At 35.2% G+C, this 27713-nt stretch overlaps 1 protein-coding gene and 1 long non-coding RNA gene across 6 annotated transcripts in view; one reads left to right on the plus strand and one right to left on the minus strand.

Moving 5' to 3' along the window:
• LOC100619241 (cation channel sperm-associated auxiliary subunit beta-like) overlaps positions 1 to 27713 on the minus strand; it is a 249570-nt gene that overhangs the window by 28779 nt on the left and 193078 nt on the right. For all 3 annotated transcript variants that reach the window (XM_016427568.2, XM_016427569.2, XM_007473197.3), the window contains 4 exons: positions 25916 to 26055; positions 20638 to 20835; positions 18436 to 18546; positions 8527 to 8637 (listed from right to left, as the gene is read on the minus strand). In XM_016427568.2, the coding sequence (XP_016283054.2) occupies positions 8527 to 8637; positions 18436 to 18546; positions 20638 to 20835; positions 25916 to 26055 (560 nt within the window). The remainder of the gene's footprint in view (positions 1 to 8526; positions 8638 to 18435; positions 18547 to 20637; positions 20836 to 25915; positions 26056 to 27713) is intronic.
• Positions 5901 to 27713, plus strand: part of LOC107650550 (uncharacterized) — a 133757-nt gene continuing 111944 nt past the window's right edge. For all 3 annotated transcript variants that reach the window (XR_008914925.1, XR_008914926.1, XR_008914924.1), the window contains exons 1-2: positions 5901 to 6041; positions 8806 to 8933. This is a non-coding gene — a long non-coding RNA (uncharacterized LOC107650550). The remainder of the gene's footprint in view (positions 6042 to 8805; positions 8934 to 27713) is intronic.

Raw genomic sequence — 27713 nt, forward strand, 5'->3', positions numbered from 1 at the left:
TTTATCACATCAATACTGAATTCCAACCTAAATAATAGGTTTATTGAGAGGAGGCTCATTTCACAATAAAGCCAGATCCTGGTCTCATCAGAACCAGAGACCCTGAGCTTTAGAAGATGGCCTTTTTTTATAGAGAGAAATCTTACACATAGTGACTGTGATACAAAAAAATAAAAATTAAAAAATTAAAAAAGATGCTCATATCTTTCACATAGGCGGTTCTTAATTAGTGATGCAAATGCTAATTGAGCTAGTTAATGCAAAAGATTATTCTGGGTGATAACTTAAGTCTATTATTATTACTGACTTTTTAAAGGCCTTTGCACTATTGGTGTCTTTTACTGACAATATTAGGAGTCAGCAGTTTGTAGAAACAAGAGTGGCCCTCCTCCTGTGTGACCTTCTTGAGCTTGCACCCAACAGGGTGTGGTGGGCTTAGTAGTAGTTTTTAAATATAGGTTTAAGGTCAAAAGATATAAATGAGATTTTATACAACCCTAAACTGTAACTTTTCTTAGCTATTTCCTATAATTTTATAAAGCAAATTATATCACTTTTGACTATTAATTCAAAATGAATGATTATGTTATTAAAATAATCATATAGACTAATACTATTATAATCATAAAAGGGGGTGGAGGGTTTTATACTCACAGAAATATATATTTTCTTTTCTATTCAGATTCAATATTCCCTAGAGGTGAATAATATCTTTTTCTAACATTCTATTTATATCTATAACTTTTTATGGTTAGATTTATCTAGATCTTAGAAGGGTTAATTGGGGTTTTTCTTGGCACAGCTAGGTGGCTCGGTAAATTGAGATCCAGCCCTAGATATGAAAAAAGTCCTGGGTTCAAATCTGGTGGCCTTACTAGCTATGTGACTTTGGACAAGTCACTTAATTTCTATTGTCTAACCCTTACCACTCTTCTCATATGTAACCAATACACAGTATTGATTCTGATACAGAAGGTAAGGGGTTTTTTAAATATATAACTACTATAGTTTCTATTTCCTTCTGTAAATCATTTAACTTTTTCTTTAAGATTTTAAGATCAATGCCATTTAGTGCCCATATGTCAACCGCTGATATCAATTCATTGTTTATGATACATTTAACCAAATGTAATGTACTTGTTTATCTCTTCCAATTAGGTCTATTTTTTCTTTTCCTTTGCCACCCAAGTCTTTTTAACTAAGTGTCATTTTGGATGTATTTTGAATGTAATATTAAATGTATGCTTCAGTTAAAACACAATGGATTTATTCTTTAGACCTTAATTTAAACTCCATATGGATAGTTTCTTTCTTTTAAAGAGCATCTTATGGGATTCTGGTTTCTTATCAATTTTTCTCTCCTATTTGTTTTATATGTGAGTTCATATCGTTCATATTCCATTATGATGCTACCTGTGTATCTCCCTCCGTCCTATTCTCTCGTATTTATCTTTCTCTTTTTTTTATCCTATCCAATATCTGTTTTGCTTCTGACCACTATTTTACTTAATATATTCCCTCTCTTAATCTAACTCACTTCTGTTCTCTAAACTCCCTTCTACTTCTCTATTGGGTAAAATGAATATCTGTACCGTAAGAGCCAGAATGTGAGGTTGGACTTGATTATTCAAGAATAGGGTCACCAAGAATTTAATCAATTCCAAAATGATTTTTAAAGCAATTTATGTATAAAATAGAGGGAAAGTATGAAGGTGGAGAAATGAGAAAGAGGGCAGAGTAAGAAATCTCACTTAGTGAGCTAGACTATTTTGCTCTGACCTCTGGCTCAACCCAGGCAAGGCTAATTAGTCCTTAGTTGGAGGGGCCGCAGCCTTGAGCTGAGGACCTGGGGATGCCCGAAGCCTATCTCAATAAGGTAGGTCTTTCCTGAGGCTAGACCCTTCAGAAAATCCAGGAGAGGAATCAGTCTTTTCCACTCAGCCCACATGGTAGTTCTAAGGGAAAAGTCTAAGAGCAGTCTGAAGTCTCCAGCTGGAGTTCCTTCAAGATCAAGTTCAAGGTGAAAGATGTCTTCACAGGAAGTTCTTGACATTTAAAAAAAAAACACATTTCTTTTCATCACTTCCTGTGACTTCCTTCCTTTTTATGTGTATCAATTATAGCTAAAGCTTTGCTTAGGACTGCCTAGGGGGCAGTCAGTCGATTCTGATTCATCACCCACTATTGCACACATGGGTCACAGACCACTCAAGTTTAAGTGGGGTATATATGCTTCTGGTGATTAAATCTAAAAATGGGCAGGGGAGAGTTAATCCCATCTTCACAGTACCCAGTTGTATGTGTATATAATTTTATTTATCCTTGAACTAGATGAGGGTGAGATTCAAATATTCTTTGGTCTCCCCAAAATTCTATTCATTGTATAAACTCTCCCTTACATGGCCCATTTATGTGAGATAATTTCCTCATTCCTCTTCTCTGCCTCTGCTGTTAAACTCTTCTTCCTTGCTCTTCCATTCTTCTTTTAAGATTATCAGAACATAATGGAATTAAATTCCAGGCTTCTATATAATTAAACTCCTTTCTAGTTATGATAAAGTTCTGAGGGGTTACATATATCATACATAATAACTCAAATAAGTTAACCTTATTTAATCATTTATGATTTCTCACTTATATTTACCTTTTATGTTTCTTTTGAGTTCTATGCATGAATATCACATTTTATTCCATTTTTTTATATTTAGAATATTTTTCCATGGTTACATGATTCATGAAACATCCCCTTTAAACTCTGCCCCCCCTCCTGAGGCTGACAAGCAGTCCCACTGGATTATACATGTATCATTGTTCAAAACCTATTTCCATGTTATTCATATTTGCAGTAGAGTGATCTTTTAACATTAAAACCCTAATCATATCCTCATTGAACTACATGATCAAGCATATATTTTTCTTCTGCATTTCTGCTCCCACAGTTCTTTCTCTGGACATGGATATTGTTCTTTCTCATAAGTTCCTCTGGATTGTCCTTGGTCATTGCATTGCTACTAGTAGAAAATCTGTTACATTGGAATTTACCACAGTGTATCTGTCTCTGTGTACAATGTTCTCCTGGTTCTGTTCCTTTCACTCTGCACCAATTCTTGGAAGTCTTTCACATGGAATTCCTACAGTTCATTGTTCTTTTCAGCACAATAGTATTCCATCACCAGCAGATACCACAATTTGTTCAGCCATTCCACAATCAAGGGACTCTCCCTCATTTTCCATTTTTGTGCCACCACAAAGAGCACAGTTATAAATATTTTTGTAAAGGTCTTTTTCCTTATTATCTTTTTGGAGTACAAACCCAGCAGTGGTATGGTTGGATCAAAGGTTGGGCAGTCTTTAAAGTCCTTTGAGCATAGTTCCAAACTTGCCCTCCAAAATAGTTGGATCAATTCACAACTCTACCAGCAGTGTATTAGTGTAAATATCACATTTTCTACTTAGCCCTCATCTTTTCATCATGAATGTTTGAAAGCACACTATTTCATTGAATATCTATTTTTCCCCTTGCATGAGTATACTCAGTTTTGTGTGGGTAGGTATTTATTTATAATCTAAGACCTTTAGTTTTCTGGAAGATCCTATTTCAAGTCATCTATTCCTCTAGAGATAGCTGTTAAGTACTATGCTCTTGACCGTGGCTCCATGATACTTTCTTTTTGGCAGCTTGCAGTGTTTTTTTCCAAACCTGGGAGGCCTGGAGTTATCCTATAGTATTCCTGGGAGTTTTCATTTGAGAGTTTCTTTCAGGAGATAACTGGTGGATTTTTAGCAATTTCTATATTAATTTCTGGTTCTAAGATATATGAGCAGTTTTATTTTATAATTCATTGAAATATGAAATGTAGATTTTTTTTATTCATGGCTGTCAAGTAATCCAATTATCTCACCTTGTTCTATTTTCTGGATCAGTTGTTTTTTCCTGTGAGATATTTCACATTTTCTTATATTTTTTCAATGTTTTTTATTAGTTTTTTCTTATTCCTCTTGAAGTCATTAGCTTCCATTTGTCAAATTCTAATTTTAAGAAAGGTTTTTCTTTAGTAAGGTTTTGTACCTCTTTTTCTACACTATTCTCTCATAAATTTCTTTTGTGACTCTCATTTATTACTATTTTTTCCTATGACACTCTTATTTTTTCTTATCTTTTTATATTTCTTTAACTTTTCCAAGAATTCTTGTTGAACTTATGTCCAAGCTGAATGTCTAAGTATTTTCTTATATTTAAAAGTTATTTTCTTCTGCGTATCTTTCTTGAGCTTCCCTAACACTTTGTGGGTTCTTTCTTTTTATTTGCTTATTTATCCAGTCTATTTCTTGACTTCTAAGACTTCTTTGACTTTTCCACTGCTACCAGAAGACTCATTATGAAGAAAACCTCATTTTACTTCAAGATCTCCTCAAGGACTCCACACTCATTCTCCCTTTGATTAGAAGGTGAAACCATGAACTCAAAAGCCTATGTTTGAGGGATCTCAGTTCTTATCTGACTACATTAATTTGGGATTTCTCTCACTTTTCCACCATGCCACCATATTTGGTACCTTCCCCAACTCTTCTATACATACTTTTTGACTTTTGAATTATTTTTTTTGTCGTCCACCATTAGACTGTAAGCTACTTGAGGTAACTACACACTGAGCAACACTGTTTTTCTACTTCTTTATTTGTATCCTCAATACTTAACAGAGTGTCTGGCACATAGCAGTTGCTTTATATAAATGTTTGTCTGACTGACTTTGGACTTTACAGTAATGCTGAACTTGGAACCCTTTCAGAGGGATTTTCTAGCATGATTTGTGGCCTTCTCTCTCCATTTATTGTTTGCACAGTTCAATCTGGAAGCCTGCGAATTTTCACTGTTTCCAAAGTTGTGTGACCAAGGAAGAATTATTCACTGCCCTCTTGATATGAACTCTGTAAATTCCCAAGATTTGGAACTGTAGTGATATATGCCTTAGACTCTGCAGTGTTCCTGCACAAGAAGATTTCAGAGTGTCCTGAAAGGTCAATTAGTACTTACAGAAAACAGCAAAGAACATGTTATAAAAGTTACATCCTGGTTTATATTCCAAGTGGTTCATAAACATCTCCTGTGGTGGTATAGAATTCTTCCCTTTTGCTCAATCACAGAAGACCTCCTCTCCTCTTTCCTGAAATACTAAAAAAAGTTGTAACCTTCTCCTCCCCAGGGTCTTGGGTCTATCCAGCTCCACCCCCAATATGTGTGTTTGAATTCTCTCTTTTAAAGGAAAAAGGTTGGTTGAGCACACTGGCTTTTTTGATATTTGTCGATGCAGGTTAACCATACTCTTTGGTTTTTAAGTGTTAACATTTCCATTTGGAGATGTCTTGAGATGTCCAGGAGAGGGACTGAATGCTAAACTCACAAGTGGCATATATAGATATGCACCAGAGGAGTGAGCTCTCTTTCTCTTTTGGATGATGGAGAGGGACTACAGATCAGGCTAAAGATATCTTGACCAGTCAATTAATAAACTAATTTTAAAATTAAGAAATACCATCTCTCAAGAATTTCAATTGTTATAGTAGTCACTGAGGCTGGAGGAGAAAAAGCACATCACAAACGAACAAAGAAATATATAGATGAAGTGAGATCTGTGTTAGTGGATGGGGTTGCTGTATCAGAAAGATCACTGATCTATCAAAGTATCAAATTAAATGCCACTGAATAATCAAATACATGTATAAAAATGTAAAGATTTAAGAACTTGGGCAGACTATATCACCACTTTGGGACTAAATTGTCTTTCTTGGAAAGTGAGGTAATTAATTGAGATATTTCACCCTAACAATTTTGGTTCTTTAGTTACTTCTAGTTCCAATGTGCTATGATTCTAGAACTACAGAGAGATAATAATGTGAATGTGAGATCATAAATTTAGAACTAGAAGAGATCATAAAGACTATAACTTTTCAGTAGAAGAAAATGAGACCAAGAAAGTAAAATTGCCTGCCAAAACAAGTAGACTTGAATTCAAACCTATAGCTTCTGACTAAAAATCCAGGTATTATTTTATTTCGCTACTATAAATGTTGAGGAAAGAAGGAATGATGAAGGATAGGACAACTCATTAATTTTTAACTATTGATTCTTCTGGATGTTTGGTATGATTTTTAAGGAACCTAAGCAGAGATATAAGCACTTGAATAGAGCACTAGGCCTGAGGCAGGAACACTTGAGTTCAAATCTTGCCTTAGACATTTACTAGCTCTCTGACTCTCAACAAATTACATAATCTCTGTATGTCTTCCTCAGGTGTAAAATGAGGAAAATAATATCATCTTCCTCTCAGGATTGTTGTGAAGATCAAATGGAATAATTAAAAAACATTTTGTAAATCAGATCTATGCAAATAATAGCTATCATTGTTACTTTTTATTGGTGGTAGTAGCAATGGAAGTAGCAACATAATCTGGCTTATGTGGTCTTACACTACATTAAGAGGAAATTTTTCTTGGATTAAGAAGGTACCTTGCCATCATCAGACAATATCTGAAATATTATATTAAGATAGTACACTATACTTAAGAAGAATATTAATAAGTTGGAGATTGTCCAGAGAATGGCAACCAAAATGGTGAAAGATCTGAGTCCATGACATATAAGGATTGGTTGAAGGGACTATGCATGCTCATCCAGGAAAAAAGAAGATTCAGGTGGAACATGAATGCTATGTTCAGGCATTTGAAGGGCTATCATGAAGAAATTACTAAATTATTTTCCATTTTGTCTCAAAGAACCAAAAGTAACATTTGCAAAGAGGAAAATTTAGGAATGATAACAGGGAAAAACCTTCCCAACACTTATATTTATCCAAAACAGAATGGACTCCTAGAGATATCAAGTATATTATAATGGAGTCTCCTTACATTTATGGGTTGGTTGCTGATGTCCCTGCCAACTCTCAGATTCTAGGATTCTGTGAGTTTTATTGTAGAGAGATCAGAAACACACAAACTGGATAATCTTTTGATACTTGGGATTTGGTTCTGTTCTTTAACCCTAGGGAAGTCTTTAAACCCAATCTGCCTCAGTTTCCTTATATATGTTGAGATGGTAGCAATTTCCATTCATTAATGTACTCACAATTTAATGTACTATGTAATACTGTAATTGTAAATATGTAATATATATATATTGTAAATGTAATCAAAATAGCTTGAATAAAAAAATAAAAAATGTAAACTGGTGTGAACAAATTCCTAGTCAATTTAGGAGATTGAAATATTTTAATCAGGGTTAGATGATCAACAAATGGAGGACTGCACATTTTTTTTTCCTATTAATTTATTTAGTCAATTTAGAACATTATTCCTTGGTTACAATAATCACATTATTTCCCTCCCTCCCCTCCACCCACTAGGACTGGACATTTTAAAAAAATCTTCATTACCTCTCAAGCTTTCCCAAAATAGAAATTAGGCACCAAAGATGAAGCAATCTCAGCTGTCTCCATTATTTAGGATATTAGGAATTCAAAAGGTTAAAAAAACAAATAAGTATTTACTAATTCTACCTTGACCTCAATTAATATCCCCATCCCTATTGCCTATAATACTCTGGCAATAAGACTACTAACAGATCAAAGGGCATACCTACAAGTTTGCAACAAAACCCAAACACACACTGGGCCTTCCTTACATCTTTCAGTGCAATAAAGATCTATGCTTGAGGCTGAGGAAGTCTGCTGGAATATTTTGTGCTGCAAAAGAGCAGAGGAACAGAGGAAAAGGAAAAGGGCAAATGTTTGGACTTCAAAGAGAGCTTAATCTCAGGCCTCAACCTTATCCTCCTCTTCAAACCTTGGAGACAGAAACTTCAAATAGCTGCCATAGCACCATTGTAGCAACACTCCAAACTACTGGTCCACAAAACTAAGGACCTGGGGCATGGGGGGAGGGGGACAGTGCGTGGAGGGTAGATGGACCATCACTAAACCAGAGAGAAAAAAGTCCAGAATTTAGATGGGGCCATTTTTTATCTCTCCAAAAGACATTTGGGACATGGACTTGAGCTGGTAAACCATGGGTTTCTATCTCGTGAAAGGAATCTGAGATACTTTAAGATCTAGGAGTATCAGAAAATGAGGACGAAAACTCAAAAAATGAATCAAATAAACCAGTTGGAAAAAAACATTAGCAGGAAAAAGGAAATGTAGCCATCAGTTTTAGTAAAGTTCAAATATTTATGAATAAATACTTCAAAAAGAGAAAACAAAATTAAATGAAAATTAATTTGCTACTGGAAAAGATAAGATGCTATGGAATTTGAGGAGAATGTAGAACCAGTATCTGCTCTAGGGAAGGGAAAGGAGGGAAAGGGAAGGAAATGGAGGGGAATGGAAGGAAATGGAAGGGAAGAGAAGGAAAGGGAGCCTTTTCTACAAATATAATGTGAGATTTCTTTCTTTCTTTTAAAAAAATCACATTGTTTAATGTTATCAGTTGAACATTTAAGCAATTTGTTTACAGGTTATCAAAATATCTTACCTTTTCCTTGCAGTCTGAGAAGACTATGTTTTCAGATTTCTTCATTTCCTCTGTACAGTGACAATCTTCTCTATGAGTCTTGTTTAAACACTGCTTATATATGCCTGATTTCTAAAAAAGCAAATAGAAGTGGGAAGAGAGAAGGGGGAAAGCTCAGATAATTCATCAGTCACATAATCATTGCAATCAGCAGCCAATTTAATGCTAATTTAATCCTAAACTCTATCCAAAAATGTTACTAGCTGAAGCTAAGCATTAGTTTTTCCTTCTTGCCCACAGGTAACAAGAGACCATCAAATAAGGGAAATTCATACTAAAAAGGGTACATACCTTCAAGACAATCATCTCAGAGGCCACAGTAGGGACTAACATGAAATTCATATGCAAAATATCCTCAGGAAAAAAAGGTACTGCCTTTTTGGATAATTAGATTTTTCTGGGACCATAGTTCTAAACAACTCTAATTTGTTGGGGCAGGGTGACAGGTGGGTGTTGGCTGGAGCCAATATTGTAGGGAGGGTACAAGGATCCACTTCATCTCTACAAAACTACCCTCCAAAAATAATATGATATAATGGCTTAAAATTAATTCTGAGGAAGCACAGCCCACAAAAAAGATGGAATGACATAATTTTCACCCCAAAACAATTTAGAAGGCTGACACAAAAGATCTAGTGCACAAGGGTAGAAGTAGTGCTTGAAGCAGTATTCTAGGACAGGTTTCACCCTGCAACAGTGTTTGGGGGTGGCTAAATCAGCAGCAAAGGCTTCCAGAGCTCTAAACCACAGGAGGTGAAGGGGGTTGGACAACTTTCCAGGATGAGATTATAGGGGTCTCTTTGCTGGCTATGGGTGCAAGACACTTATTGCATTGCCCATATGCAGATATAGTCCTGGGTTACAGACTCAGGATGAAGAAGAGTACTAGCACACAGCAATGTTTGCTGCAGGGGAGCAAGGGACACTGGTCACAGTTCCAAAGAGAAAAAATAATGCCTAGGGTTGCTCACAGGTCAGAGAAAAGGCCAGACAACTATTAAACACACCTCTCCTAATACCATACAAGTTTGGAAGAATTAGAAATTTATAGATCCCCAAAACAATCTCTGAAGGTAACTGCACAAAGAATCTGAAGCTTGGAACAGTGTTCCCTTCACCACAGGAACAGCATCCACCTATATAGTTGGGGTGGGGGGTTAAGTTCAAAGAAAAGAAAAAGACTAGAAAATGAGCAGAAAAGAAAAGAAAAGAAAAGAAACAACATAAAAAGGTATTTTAGTGACAAGGAAGACCAAAACACAAACTCGGAAGAAGACAACAAATTCAATACTACTACTATATCCAAAGCCTCTAAGAAAAATAGGAATTAATCTCAAGTTCAAAAAGAATAATGAAAGAGCTCAAAAAGGATTTTAAAAATCAGATAAGAGAGGTAGAAGAAAAATTGGGGGGAAATGAGAGTGATTCAGGAAATTCATGAAAAAAGTCAATGTTAATTTCTTCAGTACTTTTTTGGTACCTTTGTAAACATCTTAAACAAACAGAATAGGACAACTGTTAAAAGAGGAATAAAAATCCAATAAAGAAAAGAACTATTTAATTCCTTAAAAAGCAGTATTGGTCATATGAAAAAAGAGGTACAAAAATTCTCTGAGAAAAAAAAAAAACCTCTTTACAAAGTAGAATTGACCAAATGGAAAAGGAGAAACAAAACTCACTAAAAAAAATAATGTCCTAAAAATCACAATTGGGCTATTGACTCCATGAGGCATCAAGAAAAATCAAATGCAAAAGAATGAAAAAAAGAGAAGAAAAAGAGAAATATATCATTAGAAAAAAACAACTGACTTAGAAAATAAATGTAGATCTAAGAAAAGTAAATCTAAGGATTATGGGATTACTTTAAAGCAATGATCAAAATAATCTTAGACATCTTCATTTAAGAAATTATCAAGGAAAACTTCTCTGATATTCAAGAACTAGAGGGTAAATAGAAATTAATCCCAAAAGTATAACTCTCAGGAATATTATAGTCAAATTTCAGAACTCCTAGGTCTAGGAGAAAAAATTGCAAGCAGCCAAAAAGAAACAATTCAAATATCATTGAGTCATAGTCAAGATAACACAAAATGTATCAGCTTGTACACTAAAGGATTAGAGGTTCCGGAATATGATATTTCAGAGGGCAAAGCAGCTAAGACTTAAAAATTACTTACCCGACAAAACTGAGCATATTACTTCAGGGGGGAAAGGGGTATTCAATGTATTACAAGACTTTCCAACATTTCTGATGAATAGATCAGCACTGAGTGGAAAATCTGACTCTCAAATACAAGAATCAAGAGAAACATATAAAGGTAAACAGGAAAGAGATATCAAATAAGTTTAAACTGTTTACATACTTATATGGGAAGATGATTCTTATAACTCTAAAGAATTTTATAATTATTATGGCAATTAGAAGCACTATAGAGGAAAAGAATGTGAGTTGAGTATGATGGGATATCTAAAAAATAAAATTAAGGGTTGAAAAACATGATTGTATTGGGAAAAAGGTTTGAAGGGGGTAATAGAATGAGGCAAATTGGTTCCAGTCAAGATGGCGGCTTAAGTTTCAGTCAAGATGGTGGCTTAGAGAGAGCTAAAGTTCAGATCTCTGGAAACCCCTTCCTTACCAATCTCAAACTGTATGTTCCTAGGACACCGAAATTCAAAACAAACAACAGGATAGATATAGGGAACCCTCCTCCTGGACCTGGATCAAAAGGTATGGCCCCCCAAAAGACAGAATGCGAGATCACTCTGATCTAAGGGAAAGGCAGAAGGAAGGTTCCAGGACCCATCCCCCCAACCTAGAGTGCTGAGTCTGAAGCAGCAGCAGGAACCTAAGAGCCAGCAAAAGGACCCCAGGGCTGGCTATTCTGAAGGCCACACCCTGAAAACAACCTGAGCCAGTCTCAGGGACACCCAGACAGCAGGGAAACAGAGAGAGACAGAGAGGATACTGTAGCCCGCTGGCTGGATCCTTCTGTCAGAGTCTCAGGGAAGGTCCCTGCTTAAAGACACACTCAATCCAATCCAGGGGAAGTTAATCCTCTCAGGAGCCCTTGGAGCTCCAGGAAGCCTTGGCCCCTCCCCCCCTCAGAGTGCAGGCCTCTCTGGCCCACAAAGGCTCTGAGATGCCTCGGGGACAGTGCAAATCCAGGCTCAGAGTGTGGAAGTAAGGCAACAAAGAAGCACCAGGAGGGAACTGAGAGCAGTAACATCCATGAACAGACAATTTGCCTGGGGCTAAAGCCTCTGAACACCAGACAGAGATAAGAAAAGCTAGACCTCCCCACTCAGATAGAGATGGAAAACAACACAGAAAAGCCTAAACACTCCAAGAAAAACAAGAAGAAGGGGGCGACTTTGGACACATTTTATGGAGCAAAAATACAAAATACAGAGGAGATAGAATAGGAAACACAAGCAAATTCTCCGAAACCTTCCAAAGGAAACGGAAACTCTCCACAAACCCATGAAGAATTTGAATCAGAAATGATCAAAAAGATGGAAGCCTTCTGGGAGGAAAAGTGGGAAATAATGCAAAAGAAATTCACTCATCTACAAAACCAGTTTGACCAAACTGAAAAGGAAAACCAGGCTTTAAAAGTCAGAATCAGCCAACTGGAAGAAAACGAGCAAGAATTACTAAAGCAGAGCCAAAAGACCAAGAAATTAGAAGAGAGCATAAAATATCTCACTGACAAGTTCATAGACTTGGAAAATAGAGGGAGAAGAGAAAATTTAAGAATAATTGGACTACCAGAAAATCCAGAAATAAACAGAAAACTCGACATCTTAATACAAGAAATAATCAAAGAAAATTGCCCAGAGATTCTAGAACAAGGGGGCAATACAGCCACTGACAGAGCTCACAGAACACTCTCTACACTAAACCCCCAAAAGACAACTCCCAGGAATGTAATTGCCAAATTCCAAAGCTTTCAAGCAAAAGAAAAAAATCTTACAAGAAGCCAGAAAAAGACAATTTAGATATAAAGGAATGCCAATCAGGGTCACATAAGAACTTGCATGATTTTCAGAAAGGCAAGAGAGCTGGGTCTTCAACCAAGAATCAGCTACCCATCAAAACTGACTATATACTTCCAAGGGAAAGTATGGGCATTCAACAAAATAGAAGATTTCCAAAGTTTTTGCAAAGAAAAGACCAGAGCTCTGTGGAAAGTTCAATATCAAAAAACAAAGAGCATGGAATACCTGAAAAGGTAAATATTAAGGAAAGGGGAAAGGAGAAAAATGTTATCTTTTTCTTTTATTCAAACTCTCTTCTATAAGGACTATATTTATATCAATCTATGTATATTAATATGTGAGGAAAATGTAATGTGTAAATAAGGGGAAAAGAAAGACCAAATAGAATAATATTTCTCACACAAAGATTCACACGGGAAGGGGAGGAGAAGAAAACTCCTATAAGAAGGAGAGGAAGAGAGTTTTTACTTAAACCTTACTCTCAGGGAAATCAACTCTGAGAGGGAAGAACATCCAAATCCATTGGGATCTTGAATTCTATCTTACCCAACAAGGGTAGGGAGAAGGGAAAACCAAGTTGGGGGGGGGACATAAAAAAGGGAGGGAAGAAGAGGGGGATGGGAGAGGGAACATAAAGGGAGGAGTTAGAAAGGGAAATATATCAAGGGAGGGGACAAAGGGGACTGATTTAAAATAAATCACTGGATTAAAAAGTTAGAGCCATCTTCATAAAAACCTCTGACAAAGGTTTAATTACTCAAATTTACAAAGAGCTAAATCAATTGTACAAAAAATCAAGCCTTTCTCCAATTGATAAATGGGCAAGGGACATGGATAGGCAGTTCTCGGATAAGGAAATCAAAACTATTAATATTAATAATATAAATAATCAGAGAGATGCAAATCAAAACAACTCTGAGGTATCACCTCACACCTAGCAGATTGGCTAACATGACAGCAGAGGAAAGCAGTGAATGCTGGAGGGGATGTGGCAAAGTAGGGGCGTTAATTCATTGCTGGTGGAGTTGTGAACTGATCCAACCATTCTGGAGGGCAATTTGGAACTATGCCCAAAGGGTGATAAAAGAAAGTCTACCCTTTGATCCAGCCATAGCACTGCTGGGTTTGTACCCCAAAGAGATAATGGGGAAAAAGACTTGTACAAGAATATTCATAGCTGCCCTCTTTGTGGTGGCCAAAAATTGGAAAACAGGGGGATGCCCATCAATTGGGGAATGGATGAACAAATTGTGGTATATGTTGGTGATGGAATACTATTGTGCTAAAAGGAATGATGAACTGGAGGAATTCCATGGGAACTGGAACGACCTCCAGGAAGTGATGCAGAGTGAGAGGAGCAGAACCAGGAAAACATTGTACACAGAGACTGACACACTGTGGTACAAGAGAACATAATGGACGTCTCCATTAATGGCTTTACAATGTCCCTGAACAATCTGCAGGGATCTAGGAGAAAAAAACACTATCCACAAGCAGAGGACAAACTGTGGGAGTAAAAACACCAAGGAAAAGCAACTGCTTGACTACAGGGGTTGAGGGGACCTGTCTGAGGAGAGACTCTAAATGAACACTCTAATGCAAATACCAACAACATGGAAATGGGTTCGAATGAAGAACACATGTGATACCCAGTGGAATCACGCGTCGGCTAAGGGAGTGGGAGAGGAGGAAAAGAAAATGATCTTTGTCCTTAATGAATAATGCCTGGAAATGATCAAATAAAATATTATTTAAAAAAAAAGAATGAGGCAAATTATCTCACATAAAAGAGGCATGAAAGAGATTTTATAGTGTAAGGAAAAGGGAAGAGATAGGGAGGGAGGAAAGCACTTGAACCTTCCTCTCATCAGAATTGGCATAAAGAGGGAAAAACATATCAAATGGGCATAGAAATCTATTCTATTCTTAGGAAAGATGGAGGGGTAGAGAACAAGAGAAGGGAGGGCTGAAAGAAAAGAGGACAGATTGAGAAATGTGGTAGTCAAAAGTCAAACATTTTTGAGGATAGACAAAATGAAAGAAGAGAGAAAAAGATAAACTTGTGCAGGGGGGGAATGGAAATAGTCTGAATAATGGTGAAAAAAAAGTTTTTACAAGTCTTTAACAAAGGCCTCATTTCCCAAATATATTGAGAAATGAGTTCAATGTATGAGAATATAAGTCATTTTCCAATTGATAAATGATTAAAAGATATGACAGGCAGTGCTCAGACAAAAGAATTAAAGTTCTCTATAATATTTAGTTGCCAAGACAAATAAAAGAATAATATAAACACAATTACAAAACTAATCTAAACAAATGGAAATATATTAATTGCTCTTTGGTAGGTCAAGCTAATAAAAAATGATAATTCTAACCAAATTAATTTACTTTATTCAGTGCTATACTAATGAAACTATCAAAATTTATTTTATAAAACTAGAAAAATAAAGTTCATCTGGGAAAACAAAAGGTCAAGAATATTAAGGGAATTAATGAAAAGAAATATGAAGGGAGTTAGGCTAGCAGTACCATATCTCAAAATGTGCTATAAAGCTATAATCATCAAAACAATCTGATACTGGCTAAGACAAAGAATGGTATCACTGTAATATATTAGGTACACAATATATAATGCCTTAGCAATCTAGTATTTGATAAACCCAAAGATTCCAGGTTGGAGGATAAGATCTCATGATATGACAAAAGCTGCTATGAAAACTGGAAAATAATATGACAAAAACTAGGTAGAGACCAATATCTCATACCCTAAACTATATCAAAATGGGTATATGATTTAGATGTAAAGGGTGATACCATAAGCAAATTAAGCAAATGTAAAATAGTTTGCCTGGCAGATCTATTGAAAAGGAAAGAATTTATGACCAAATGAAAGATAAAAAAACATAATGAGATATAAAATAAATAATTCTGATTATATTAAATTAGAAGATTTTGAACAAATAAAATGAATTTAACCAAGAGTAGAGGGGAAACAATAAACCAGGGGAGGGGAAAGTTTTGCAGCAGATTTCTCTGATAAAGTTCTCATTTCCCAACTATATAGAGAACTAAGTCAAACTCATAGGAATACAAGTCATTCCCCAATTGACAAATGGTCAAAGGATACGAACAAGCAATTTTCAGATGAAGAAATCAAAGCTATCAATAATCTTATGACAAACATTCTAATTTGTTCTTGAGTAGAGAAATACAAATTAAAACAATTCTGATGCACGACCTCACACATATCAGAATGGTAAATATGACAGTAAAGGACAATGATAAATGTTGGAGGATATGTGGCAAAATTGGGACACTAATGAATTGTCAATGGAGTTGTAAACTCCATTCTGTGTAGCAATCTGGAACTCTGCCCAAAGGGCTATAAAATCGTACATACATTTTGATCCTGTAAAATCACTATTTGATCTGTATCCCAAAGAGATTTAAAAAATGGGAAAGGACTACTTGTACAAATATATTCATAGCAACACTTTTGTGGGGCAAAGAATTGGAAAGTGAGAGAATATCAATTGGGGAATGATTGAATAAGTTGTAATGTATGTTTATAATGGAATACTATTATAATGTATAAGAAAGGACAAGCAGGAGGAGATCAGAAAAATTTCTTAAGACACAAACTGAAGTAGATTGAAATAAGCAGAACCAGGAGAACGACATACATAGGATCAGCAATACTATATAATGAACAACCGTGAATAACTTAGCTATTCTCAGCAAAACAATCCCAAAGGACTCATGATTTTTTTTAAAAATGCCCTGTTTCCAGAGAAAGAACTAAATGAGTCTGAAAATAAACTTTTTTTCACTTTTTTAAAAAAAAATTATTTTTGCACAAGTTTCTTTCCACAAAATAATTAATATGGAAATTTTTTTACACGATTAAGCATGGAAATTCTATATTAGGTTTCGTACAATCTCAGTGGAGGTTGGGAGAAGGGCAGGAGAAAATTTAAGACTCAATATTTTCTTTAAATATTAGAAACTGTTTTTACATGTAATTTGATGGGGGGATGGGGCAGAGTTTTCTGAATGCAATGGGGCAAAGTAATTATCTTGGCATGTTACTGGGAAATGCCAGATCTGAAACAGAACAAATAGGAAAGAAAGTAGAACATGGCATCATAGAATTTAGATCTGAATGAAACTATTTCTTTTTATTGTTATTCATTTGTGTCTGATTCTTTGTGATCCCTGTAAATCTTGAAATTTCTCAGACTTGTGAATGTTAAAAATTTCCACATTGAGGAATCCTACATTGGAACAAATTCCCTACTGGAAACATTCCCCATTTTGATGTGAGAACTCGCCAGGATCAGAAATGGGAGGACCTCTACTCCACCCATACTTAAGATTGCTTTAGGGGAGAAAACTCCTTGCTAAACAATGAAAGTACTTGGACCCATGCTTATGATGAGGCAGGGAGTTCTTTGAGCCATGCCTGTTTTTTAGAATTGATACAATGGGATGCTAGGTACCTAAAAGGGTCGGGCAAGTTTTCTCTTAATGAGATTAGTCGACTCAGCTGTGTTGTCTTGGGTTCAGATTTACTGAGGGGATTAATCGACTTAGCAAAAATTCAGATGGGCTGTCCTTTAGGAAACATCTATGGTGATTGGTAGATGGAAGAACTTAGGGGAGGTGACATAGGAAAAAAAAACCCTATATAAGAAAAGGTATCTCTTGAGCAGAGGAGGCTGGGAGATCCTTGGAGATAGATCCTTGGAGATAGATCCTTTTGGAGGAGGCCCTTTGAAGATCTCTTGAGAAAAAGTCCCTTGGGAGGCTGACTCTGGCTGGAACTCCCTCTGGGGAGACTCTATTCCCCAGACATCCTTGCTTAAGACAAATCTTGTGGTGAGTGATAAAAAACTGACTGATTCTCTCTCTCTTAAGACTCAGGTCTAGTCCATGTTGGCTTAAGGCCCTTCATACTTATACCTTTTCTCTCTCTTTCTCTTTCTTTGATTACTCATTGTATTGTTAATTAAAATCTCTATAAAACCCAATTGACTTGAGTATATTCATAATTTGGGAATATATTCCCTAGCGACCACCTTATATTTGATTTAAAACCAAGACACTGTAGTGAAACATATTTTCTGAGGTCAAATCTACTCATCTTCTCTTATATCTATCATAATTTATGTCTTCCACCATTTTAACTCACTACAGTTTACAACATCAACCATTTAAAATCTTACGTCCCATTTGAGGTTTTCTTGGCAAAGATATCATAGTGGTTTTCCATTTCCTTCTTCAACTCATTTTACATATGAAGAAACTAAGGTAAAGAGTTAAGTGACTTGTCCAAGGTCACACAACTACTAAGTACCAAGTTTGGACTTTGGAACTTTGGAAGATGAGTCTTTGTGACTTCAAGCCCAGCCCTACCTAGCTGCCCTTGGAAGACACTATAAAAATATTCTGTTCCAGCCTGCTTGTATTATATATGAGTAAGATCACTGAGGACAAAAGATGTTTCATAAATTAACCAAAATCACTTGGAAAATGAGTAGCCAAAAGGGGAATCTAGGGGGCATAGTGGATAGAGAGCACAGTCATGTTCTTCAGATTTTTTTTCCCCTGGATAAAACCAAAAGAGCACATAGGGTCTTTGTAGAGATAATTTTGGTGCCAACAAACTCCTTAAGTTTCATTTTTGGTTCAATTCACCTTCTTATAGCAAAATAGTAGTGATAAAAGGATCTAACCACATATTATTGTCAGTCATATTTTGAAATTTTAATGAAATTCAGCAGAGGTTACAGAGATCCAATATATAATTGTACTAACTGAGGTCTAGAGTTTGCAGAAACACTGGGGTAACCACAGGCAATGACTTACTTTTGAGAGGGGATGATAATTCCTTGGCCTGGGCATGCTGGGATCTGCATTATAAAAGTTATTCGTGAGTGGGATGGCTATTCCCATATTGGATGGCGGCCGGTAGTTTATCTGCATGAGATTAAACATAGTTATACCAACAGCTCAGTAAATAGGCACAAACTTATGCTATAGGGTTGTTTAATGTAGCCTGACGAGGAATGTTCTCATTTTCAATAAGCTAGAGGAGCCAGAGTTTCTTTGAGTCATCCCAGTTGTGTTTGGAAACAGACAGTCGTCCATCTCTCATTTCTTGGCCAGTCCCGACTCACAACTTGCGTCTAGAAGTGCGTCTCCATCTGCAAAGCAGGATCTATGACCTAATTGGCCCTCCAGGAATAGCCACTGGGGCTTTCTACAGACGCATAAACCTGAGATAAATACCAGACATTGGGCTGGATTCGAAATCAAAGCCTAGGGATGACAACATCCAAAGGACCAGAGAGAGGAGCCCCTTCCACGTAGCTCCTGCTTAATTCACGGTTCCAACAAACAGGACTATCTGATTTCATAGCAAACACCGCGTTAGAAGCAGAACATGGGGGAAGGGGAAAGGGGGGTAAGAAGTCATGATAAAGGAACTAATCAAATCAAGTAGAGGGTCACAACACGGGGCCGTATAGATCAATAAACATCCCAGCTGGACCGCGAGGGCGCTACTCCATCTCAGCACCGCCAGTTAAAAAACAAATTTTAAAAAGACTTCGGTCAGTTCCTTTAGAGTCGATCCTATTAGCCTGTGTAACAGGGGACTGGCTGGTAGGAGTGCTTGTCCTCCAACACTCCTGTTCCCCAACCATCTGGAGAGACTCGGGTCCTGATTCTAGCCATTGGTCTCCACTGCCCAGCTTGGGAAGGCATTCTGTGGCTATTAGTGGACTGGAAACTGGTCACAGAATGCCTGATCATAGTCTGAAAAGACAGAATGTATTTATTCCACATCATCTTGATTATCCAAGAAAAATGATTACCAGCCGTCTCTGCGTGGTTTATTAGAAGGCAAAGCACTCTAAGGACTGGGATCCCAATGGTCAGTAACCACAGCGACTGATCTTTTTGTATTTTCTGGCTTCCCCCATTGCCTACTACAGGGTACCAGATGTTGTGGAAAGTGTTTCATAAGGTTAATAATAATGAGGTCAAATCAAAAATAAAAGGTTAAATAATATTGGGGGGAGGGGGACATTTTAAACAAACAGAACAAGCAGTAGTACATTTTAGAAACTTTTCCTTTTTGACCACACATTTGTCCTTTTATCATTGCATTACATTTCACTTATTTGTGAACAAATAGGATTATTTATTATTTATTTTCAAACCCCTTACCTTCCATCTTGGAATCAATACTATGCATTGGTAAAGACTGGGCAATAGGGGTCAAGTGACTTGCCCAGGGCCACACAGCTAGGAAGTGTCTGAGGCCAGATTGGAACCCAGGACTTCCCATCTGTAGGCCTGGCTCTCAATCCACTGAATACCCAGCTGCCCCAAGAAACAGAATTTTTTTAATAAGCAGTTTGAATCAATTTTTTGCATAGTTAGATAGACTCTAGTTTGGTTTTTTTGGTTTTTTTTGGAAAAGCATAAGCTACATTGGTTTTTCTGTAACTTATTTTCAAAGTTTGTTAGATTTTGTCAGATGATTACTTTAAATAGGTTTGTTTTATGTATTAGCATTTTCCTACAAGATTGTAAAGATTTGTCACTTTTTACACTAGATGTCAGCCTCTACCACAGCAGGTTCTTCATGTTCCTAGGTCTCCCCAGCTCCCTTCACCATGAAGACTGGGGTCCTGGAGTCTCTTCTTCCACTAAACGGAATGCATTGTTTTAATTGCTTCTTGTTTTGTTTTTCATATTGTCTGTTAAAAAGTTGGAGGTCATGCCTTTTGATGTTCATTCCAAATATGCAAAAAAGGACTAATTTCTGCTTTGAATAACAAATCTTTAAATTTAAACTCATTTACAAAGTTCATTTGCTCTAATTTTCTAAAAGAGTTCATTAGCACCTTTTCTGAATGATAAGACCTTTGAAATAACACCATTATGAATTATTTCAAGAATCTTAGAAAGCCGTCTGTAGTAAATGAATTTAAAATGAAAAAAAAATTAGTAATAGATAAATCATAGATAAATCTTGCTCCTAAAACAAGCTGTTCTTACCGGCAAGACTTTAATCATGTTGAAACCACGTTCATCTTTATGTTGTCCAAATTCCCAGTCCTCACCTTTTATTTCATATTTAGGCACATAATTCATGTATTTACTATAACTACAGCTGCTCTTCAGTGTTAAGACAATTATTGGTGTTTCACACAGAACTGTAGACTGCCAGACTATGAATGAAATTGAAGTGACACCCTGGGAAAAAGTCACATAATTGATGTCTACTTAAAGCAAAAAAGAGGAGAGAAAAGTTCAATTTTCAGAGTTATGTGAATAACTTGGATAGGAATAAGGTATAACAGAAAAGCATGAAACCAATCTTTTCTAGGAAATACTCTTTGCATATTTAATTGCTAATGAAAATAATTATTCAAATTAATAGTATTTTGAGAAATCCTACTATTACATAATTTTTTGGTCTTGATTATAAATTCTACAGATGCTTTCCCACTGACGGACTCAATAATGTTTCATTGCTGATGTTGATATGATAGATTCACCTAAATGAAGAATTCTATACACATTTGGTGACTGTCTACCATCCAGCAATCTATTAAAAAAATGTCCTTTTTCTTAGTTTGAATTTATTTTCAATAGTCATAAATGAGATTAATTCATTAAACTTAGTGCTCCAGGTAATTCTCTTAAGTGGTCAGTTTGAGAACTTTTGCAAATCTACTTTGGGAGTATGAAAGTATATATTTCAACTTTGTAGGTTCTCCATACAAATCAGATCATGGGTTTAGACCTTCATCCTTCAAATAAATATCCAACAACTATATTTGCTATCTGTATAATGTTAAGGCTTCTAAATAAATTAGTTTCTCAACATAAAATGGTGATTTGAGGAATTTTTAAAAAAAGAATTTAAGGGTAATTCTTGGTTGTCATCTTCTGAGAAATATTTTAAGCAATCTCTGAGGGACAAACATAGATAGATAGATAGATAGATAGATAGATAGATAGATAGATAGATAGATAGATGGATGGGTGGAGATAGATAGATAGATAGATAGATAGATAGATAGATAGATAGATGGATGGGTGGAGATAGATAGATAGATAGATAGATAGATAGATAGATAGATAGATAGATAGATAGATGGATGGGTGGAGATAGATAGATAGATAGATAGATAGATAGATAGATAGATAGATAGATAGATAGATGGATGGATGGACGGACGGACGGATGGATGGATGGATGGATGGATGGATGGATGGATGGATAGGTAGGTAGATAGATGTAGAGTATATCTACATGTATCTAGATACATAAATATAGAGAAGTGGTAGGCGGTTTTATTGTAAAATTTTTATTTCATCTGAGTTGGTGATACATTATGACTTCAAGGTCTAAAAGTACTATCTTTCCTATATTCCAATGTTTTTTTTTTTTAATTTCCTGCTTTAGAGTATTGGATCTGTAGTTTCTCCAAAAGAATTTCATTATTCTACTTTGATAAATTTGTTTGGTTTGATTGTCATAATACCAAACCTGCAAATTAATTTAGGTAACATTATCTTCCTTTTATATTGACATAACTTAGACATGAACAATGGACATTTCTTCTCAAATTATGATTAATAATTTATTTGAAAAAAGAATACTTTTTTATAATTATAGGCATATAAATCAGTGTTAAAATCTTTTAATTGACTAAAGGATATTATATTTATTTTATTCAGATTTATTCTGAATCATTTCTTATTTCATTATTTCTTCCTGAATTTTGTTATTGCTATGTGGAAGTGAGTCACTAGGCTTTTAAAAATAAACTATCTCAGGGGCAAGTAGATGGCTCAGTGGGTTGAGAGGCAGGCCTAGAGACCAGAGGTCCTGGGTTCAAATTTGGCCTTAGATACTTCCTAGTTGTATGACCCTAGCTAAGTCACTTAACCTCCATTGCCTAGCCCTTATCACTCTTCTGCCTTGGAATCTTATTGATTCCAAATTGAAGGTAAAAGTTAAAACAAAACAAAACAATCTATCTTGTCATCAGAAAACATAGTCTTGTTCTTCTTCACCACTGTTTATGCCTTTATTTTATCCTCTATGCTGTTTCTATTTTTTTTCCAGTGCAATATCAAATAATATTGGACATTAGGAATATCTTTACTCCTATACTGAATGTAAAAAAATTTGAATTTCTCCATTGGAAATAACATTTTAGATACATGATTTTTATCTAATTAAATGTGAGCTTTTTGTGTTTTTAAGCACAAAAGAGCTGCATTATGTCACATTCATTTATAAGAATGTAATAATTATAATTATTTATAATAGTGTGGTTTTAATTATTTTGGTCATTATGACTAATTGTGTTGTAGGTTGAACAGTGGGTAAAGGGCTAGAGTTGGAGTCAGAAAGAACTGAGTTCAAATCTTTCCTCATGCACTTCTAGCTGTGTGAACTTGGACAAGTCACTTAACCACCCTTCAATTTTCTTTCTATTAAATGAGGAAAATAGTACTTATCTCACAGAGTTTTTGAGAGGATCAAATTAAATAACATGTAGAATGTTTTGCAAACCTTAAAAGCTATATAAATACTGGGAGGAGAAGAAAGAGAAAGAGGAAGGGGAAGAGTTATTTTTGTTGTTTTTAAATGTTGAACAACTATTGTAAGCATCACTGTCATGAATGTGTATGTATACTTATATGTACACATTGCATTTATTTTTATTTTTCTAGAATTTTATTAAGTTTAAGTTTTTATACATTAGTGACATTAATCTATAGTTAAGTTTCTTTGCTTTATTCTACTTTGGTTAGCTATTATATTCATCTCACAAGAGAAATTTTATAGAAATATTTTATTTTATTATTTCTTTAAACACTTTAATAGCATAGGTGTTAAACATTTGATAATAAACTATCCCCAACTGACTCTGAGGACCTTTTCTGAGATTTTTATTTTCTGAGATATTAATTTGAATATTTGATTTTTGTAAACAGTCATCCTTTGTCTATAAAGTCTTAGTTTTGTACCCATATACTCATGAATAACAGATACTAATTTTTTATTAGTTCTTTGTTGTCTTTTAAGCTAATTTAACTTTGGTCATTTTATTTTAATCGTTTTTTAGTTTAGTTAGTTACTTATCAATTTGATTATTCTTCAAAAAGAACACTTTAATTTTGTTTTCATTTTTATATTCTTTTGGTTTGAACAATTTCTCCTTTCATTTTCAATATTTTCTCTTTGATGCACTTTGGATTTTTTATTTATTGATTTTTTTAATCACACAGTCAGTCAACCAACACTTTGGACAAACTCAGCTAAGTAGCAACTTATACAGATTTATGTTAAGGACTAGGAGGAAAAGAGTCAAGAATTTATTTTCAAAGAATGAATGCATGAGTAAATGAAAGGTGGGGTGTGTTAAGAATTTATTATGTGCAAAGCATCATACAAACTATGGACAATGGAAAGAAAACAAATCTTTGCTTTTAAGAAGCTCACATTGTAATGAGAGAGATAAGATACATAAAAAGATTTTAGTGATATGTCAGATAAAGATGATGGGGGCAGTGGGGAGGTGTACCTGGGTGACTCAGTGAATTGAAAGCCAGGCCTAGAGATGGGAGGTCCTGGGTTCCAATCTGGACTCAGACACTTCCTAGCTGTGTGACCCTGGGCAAGTCACTTAATCCTCATTGCCTAGTCCTTACCACTCTTCTGTCTTGGAACCAATATATAGTAATGATTCTGAGACAGAAGGTAAGGTGTTTTTTTTTTTTTTAATGTCCCAGAGTTCTTAGAGTGTAAACACAGATAATAATATATATCTTTTCAATTTTATTTTCATTGAAAAATCTATTTCTGACATTGAAAATGTTGACAATGCCAAAGAGTTTGGTAGTGAGAAATTTCTTTCATATTCATTATTTATGGCATCTGAAGAGGAAGGAGTTCCTTGAGTGAAGGGATTGTCTTTTGACTCTTATTTGTAACCCCAAAGCTGAGCACGTAGTCAGGGCACTTTAAAATGTTGATTGTTTGATGGTCTGATTGAGGGTAGCAGAGCCATTTCCCAGAGGATAGTTGGGGTGATAGGAGAGCAGGAATGGTAGGTGGGCAACTCCTTATTACTCTTAGCTATTTCTACTGGTGTCTGAGAGGAAGTGGTGGCGGTTTGACAGCCAGGTCCATGTTTCCCCTATCTTTCCTTCAAGACATTTTGCTGCTTTAGCTCATTAACTTATTTTTGTTTCTCAGATTCTTTTTCTCAGATCCCCTGTCATCAAGGAAGAAAGACACTTTCCCTGGCAGGTTTTCCAAGCTCATATATTTAGATTGAAACTGCATAGGATCCACTCAAGGGCAATTCCTCTCTACTCTCCCTAAATAATACAAAAATAAAATTTCCAAATGCAAAGGAAATATGATCAGCTTGAATAAATCATAATCCTACTATGCCTTCTCAATCCTCTGTGATTATTATTTATGTCCTTCTAGGAATGTTTCATAAATGATCTAATAATCACAGTGGAGGGTTTCCTAAGATTCTATTAATTATTGGACAGTACTAAGATGGCAGCTAAATTATCAACCTAATGTAGGATTTTCATAGCATGAAAAACTTGACTTCTTTTCTGGTCATGCATTTATGTGATGCTGGAATTGATGTCGGTATCATAATCTATCTATATCCACTTAAACTTGAAAAACTGATTCTTAAGCCATATGCATGATTTTATATTTATTCCTAGTAAATTTTCTCATTTTAAGTTTCTAATAAAATTCAAACAGTTGATATCATTTGAACTTTAAATTTGTAACTCAGTGTGTTATCTAGTTTTCCCTAGTTTTGATTTATCTACAAATTCCTATTATGGTGAAATTTCACCCCAGTTCCTTACCTCAGTATCCAGGCAGTATGTTTCTTACTTTCACCAGCAGTATCTCCAACTTGGTCTCAGACTTCAGGGCAAGATTCTCAGAGCTGCCCCTAGAGTTTTTACCTCTCCTGGCTTCCAGTGATTATTGTTTTATCAAGGGAGTCCTGTGGCTATTCCACAGAACATTCCCAAAAGGGGGAGAGTAAAGAACAATGGGGAAACAAATTTCCCATTTCAGGTGATAGCTCACAACACAAATAACTGCATAAAGGGAAAATAAAATTTTAGCCATGCTACAAAAGTAGTAGCATCTTCTCACAAGTAAAATTAAAGAAAAAAATAAAACAATTGAAATTTTTCTGTCTTTAATTTTACAAATACTATAAAATGTTAGGGTTTTTTATCTATAAGTTAAGAAATTCAGGCTTACTTTTCTGAGATATCTATTTATAATATTAAGATCAAGTGTGTAACTGTCAGTTTCATCCCAATATGCATGTGTGTTTATATCCATCAAATATGGTTGTCCAGCCATAACTTTTATTTGTGGTACTTTAAATCTCCGAATACCTATGAAACAAATAAGAATAAATACCTTACTACTCAATTTATTTAATCAGATCAATCAAGATGGGTTAATTAGTATTTTAGAATGATACATCTAAAGATTAATTTATAAAGTAATTATAAGGAGCAGAAGCTATAATGCTATCATACAAAGTTATAATAATGTTATCAAAACAGAATTTCTTAATTGGTTAATCACAGTTGAATTGATTTCAATATTGAAATGCAATTTTATTTTTTATGTAATTTTTGTCTGTTGTCTTTATATCACATTCATTTTCATCTATAATCCAGTCTTCCTATGCACAGAAACATTACTTATTACAAAGTTGCTTTTTTTTAGAAAAATCCATAAAACTAAATGATCCATTAAGTCTGATAGCATATGAGAAAATTCCATACCAAAGAAGTTCCTCTTCTGCAGTGAAAGGGAAGTAATAAATTTTATTACCTCTTCTATAAAGACATTGATCATCATAATGTTCAGTTTGGTTTATTGTTCTTCCTCTTCTATTGTTTTTATATTGTTTTCTCATTTCTTATTTTATTATGAATTTATGGAGGAATTTAAAACAAATTAGATCAACTGAGTAAAAGCAGCCATAAAAGAGATGCTTATGAGTTTGCCTGGGATTTTATGGCAAGGCCAAAATCTCAAAATAGCAGCTCAAAAGTATTTTCTAGCTAAAGATTATCTCCTGAAAGCTTCCTTCATGATAATCCTTGAGTTGTTTATTATTTTGATAATCAAAGAAGCTTTTGTAAAGTCATGTCTGAATGACCCAGACTCTCTTTTCCCCTGATTCTTGTATACCCCCCAAGTTATTGTTAATATTCCTCAATTGCTTGGGTTTGAAGAATAGCCTTAGAAATGTTTTGAGTAAAGTCTTTTCATAAACAGTATTCTGTGGGAAAGTTATGCCTCCTATATGATATAGTGCTTAATACTTAACATTCTATAAAAATACTGCTCTTTGTCATAATAAATGGAAGACATAGCTATGTTTTGTCCTCTTGACTTTCTCTCCCAGTCATTCAGATGCTTTCTCTTTATCTTTCTATCTTTTTCTTCCTTTCACTATCTTCCACTTGCAAGGAGCTGGCCTCCCTTTAAAGCTGATTCTCTGTCTCTCTTCCTCTCCCTCTTCCTCTCCCTCTCCCTCTCCCTCTCCTCTCCTCTCCTCTCCTCTCCTCTCCTCTCCTCTCCTCTCCTCTCCTCTCCTCTCCTCTCCTCTCCTCTCCTCTCCTCTCCTCTCCTCTCCTCTCCTCCTCTCTCTCTCTCTCTCTCTCTCTCTCTCTCTCTCTCTCTCTCTCTCTCTCTCTCTCTCTCTCTCTCTCTCTCTCTCACTATTACAGTGGGTTTAACCCCAGACCTGGCCCTCACATCCAGTCATTCATCACCTATCATGAATTATTTTAGGTAAAAATTCCTTTGCTTCTCTTATTTTTTAATTTTATCTCTTATGTCAAAATAAAACTCCATCATAATTATGTAACACTATTTAGTTATTTCAAAATAATCATCACTTTGTTTCCAATTGTTTGCTATCATAGAGAGATTCACTTTCAATATTTTCATTTATTTAGGACCTTTCCTTCTGCCTTTGAAATTCTTCAATATAAAATTAGTGATAGAAACTCTGAGTCAAAAGATATTGACA

Source organism: Monodelphis domestica, chromosome 1 (assembly GCF_027887165.1).
Source record: "Monodelphis domestica isolate mMonDom1 chromosome 1, mMonDom1.pri, whole genome shotgun sequence".
NCBI classification, from domain to species: Eukaryota; Metazoa; Chordata; class Mammalia; order Didelphimorphia; family Didelphidae; genus Monodelphis; species Monodelphis domestica.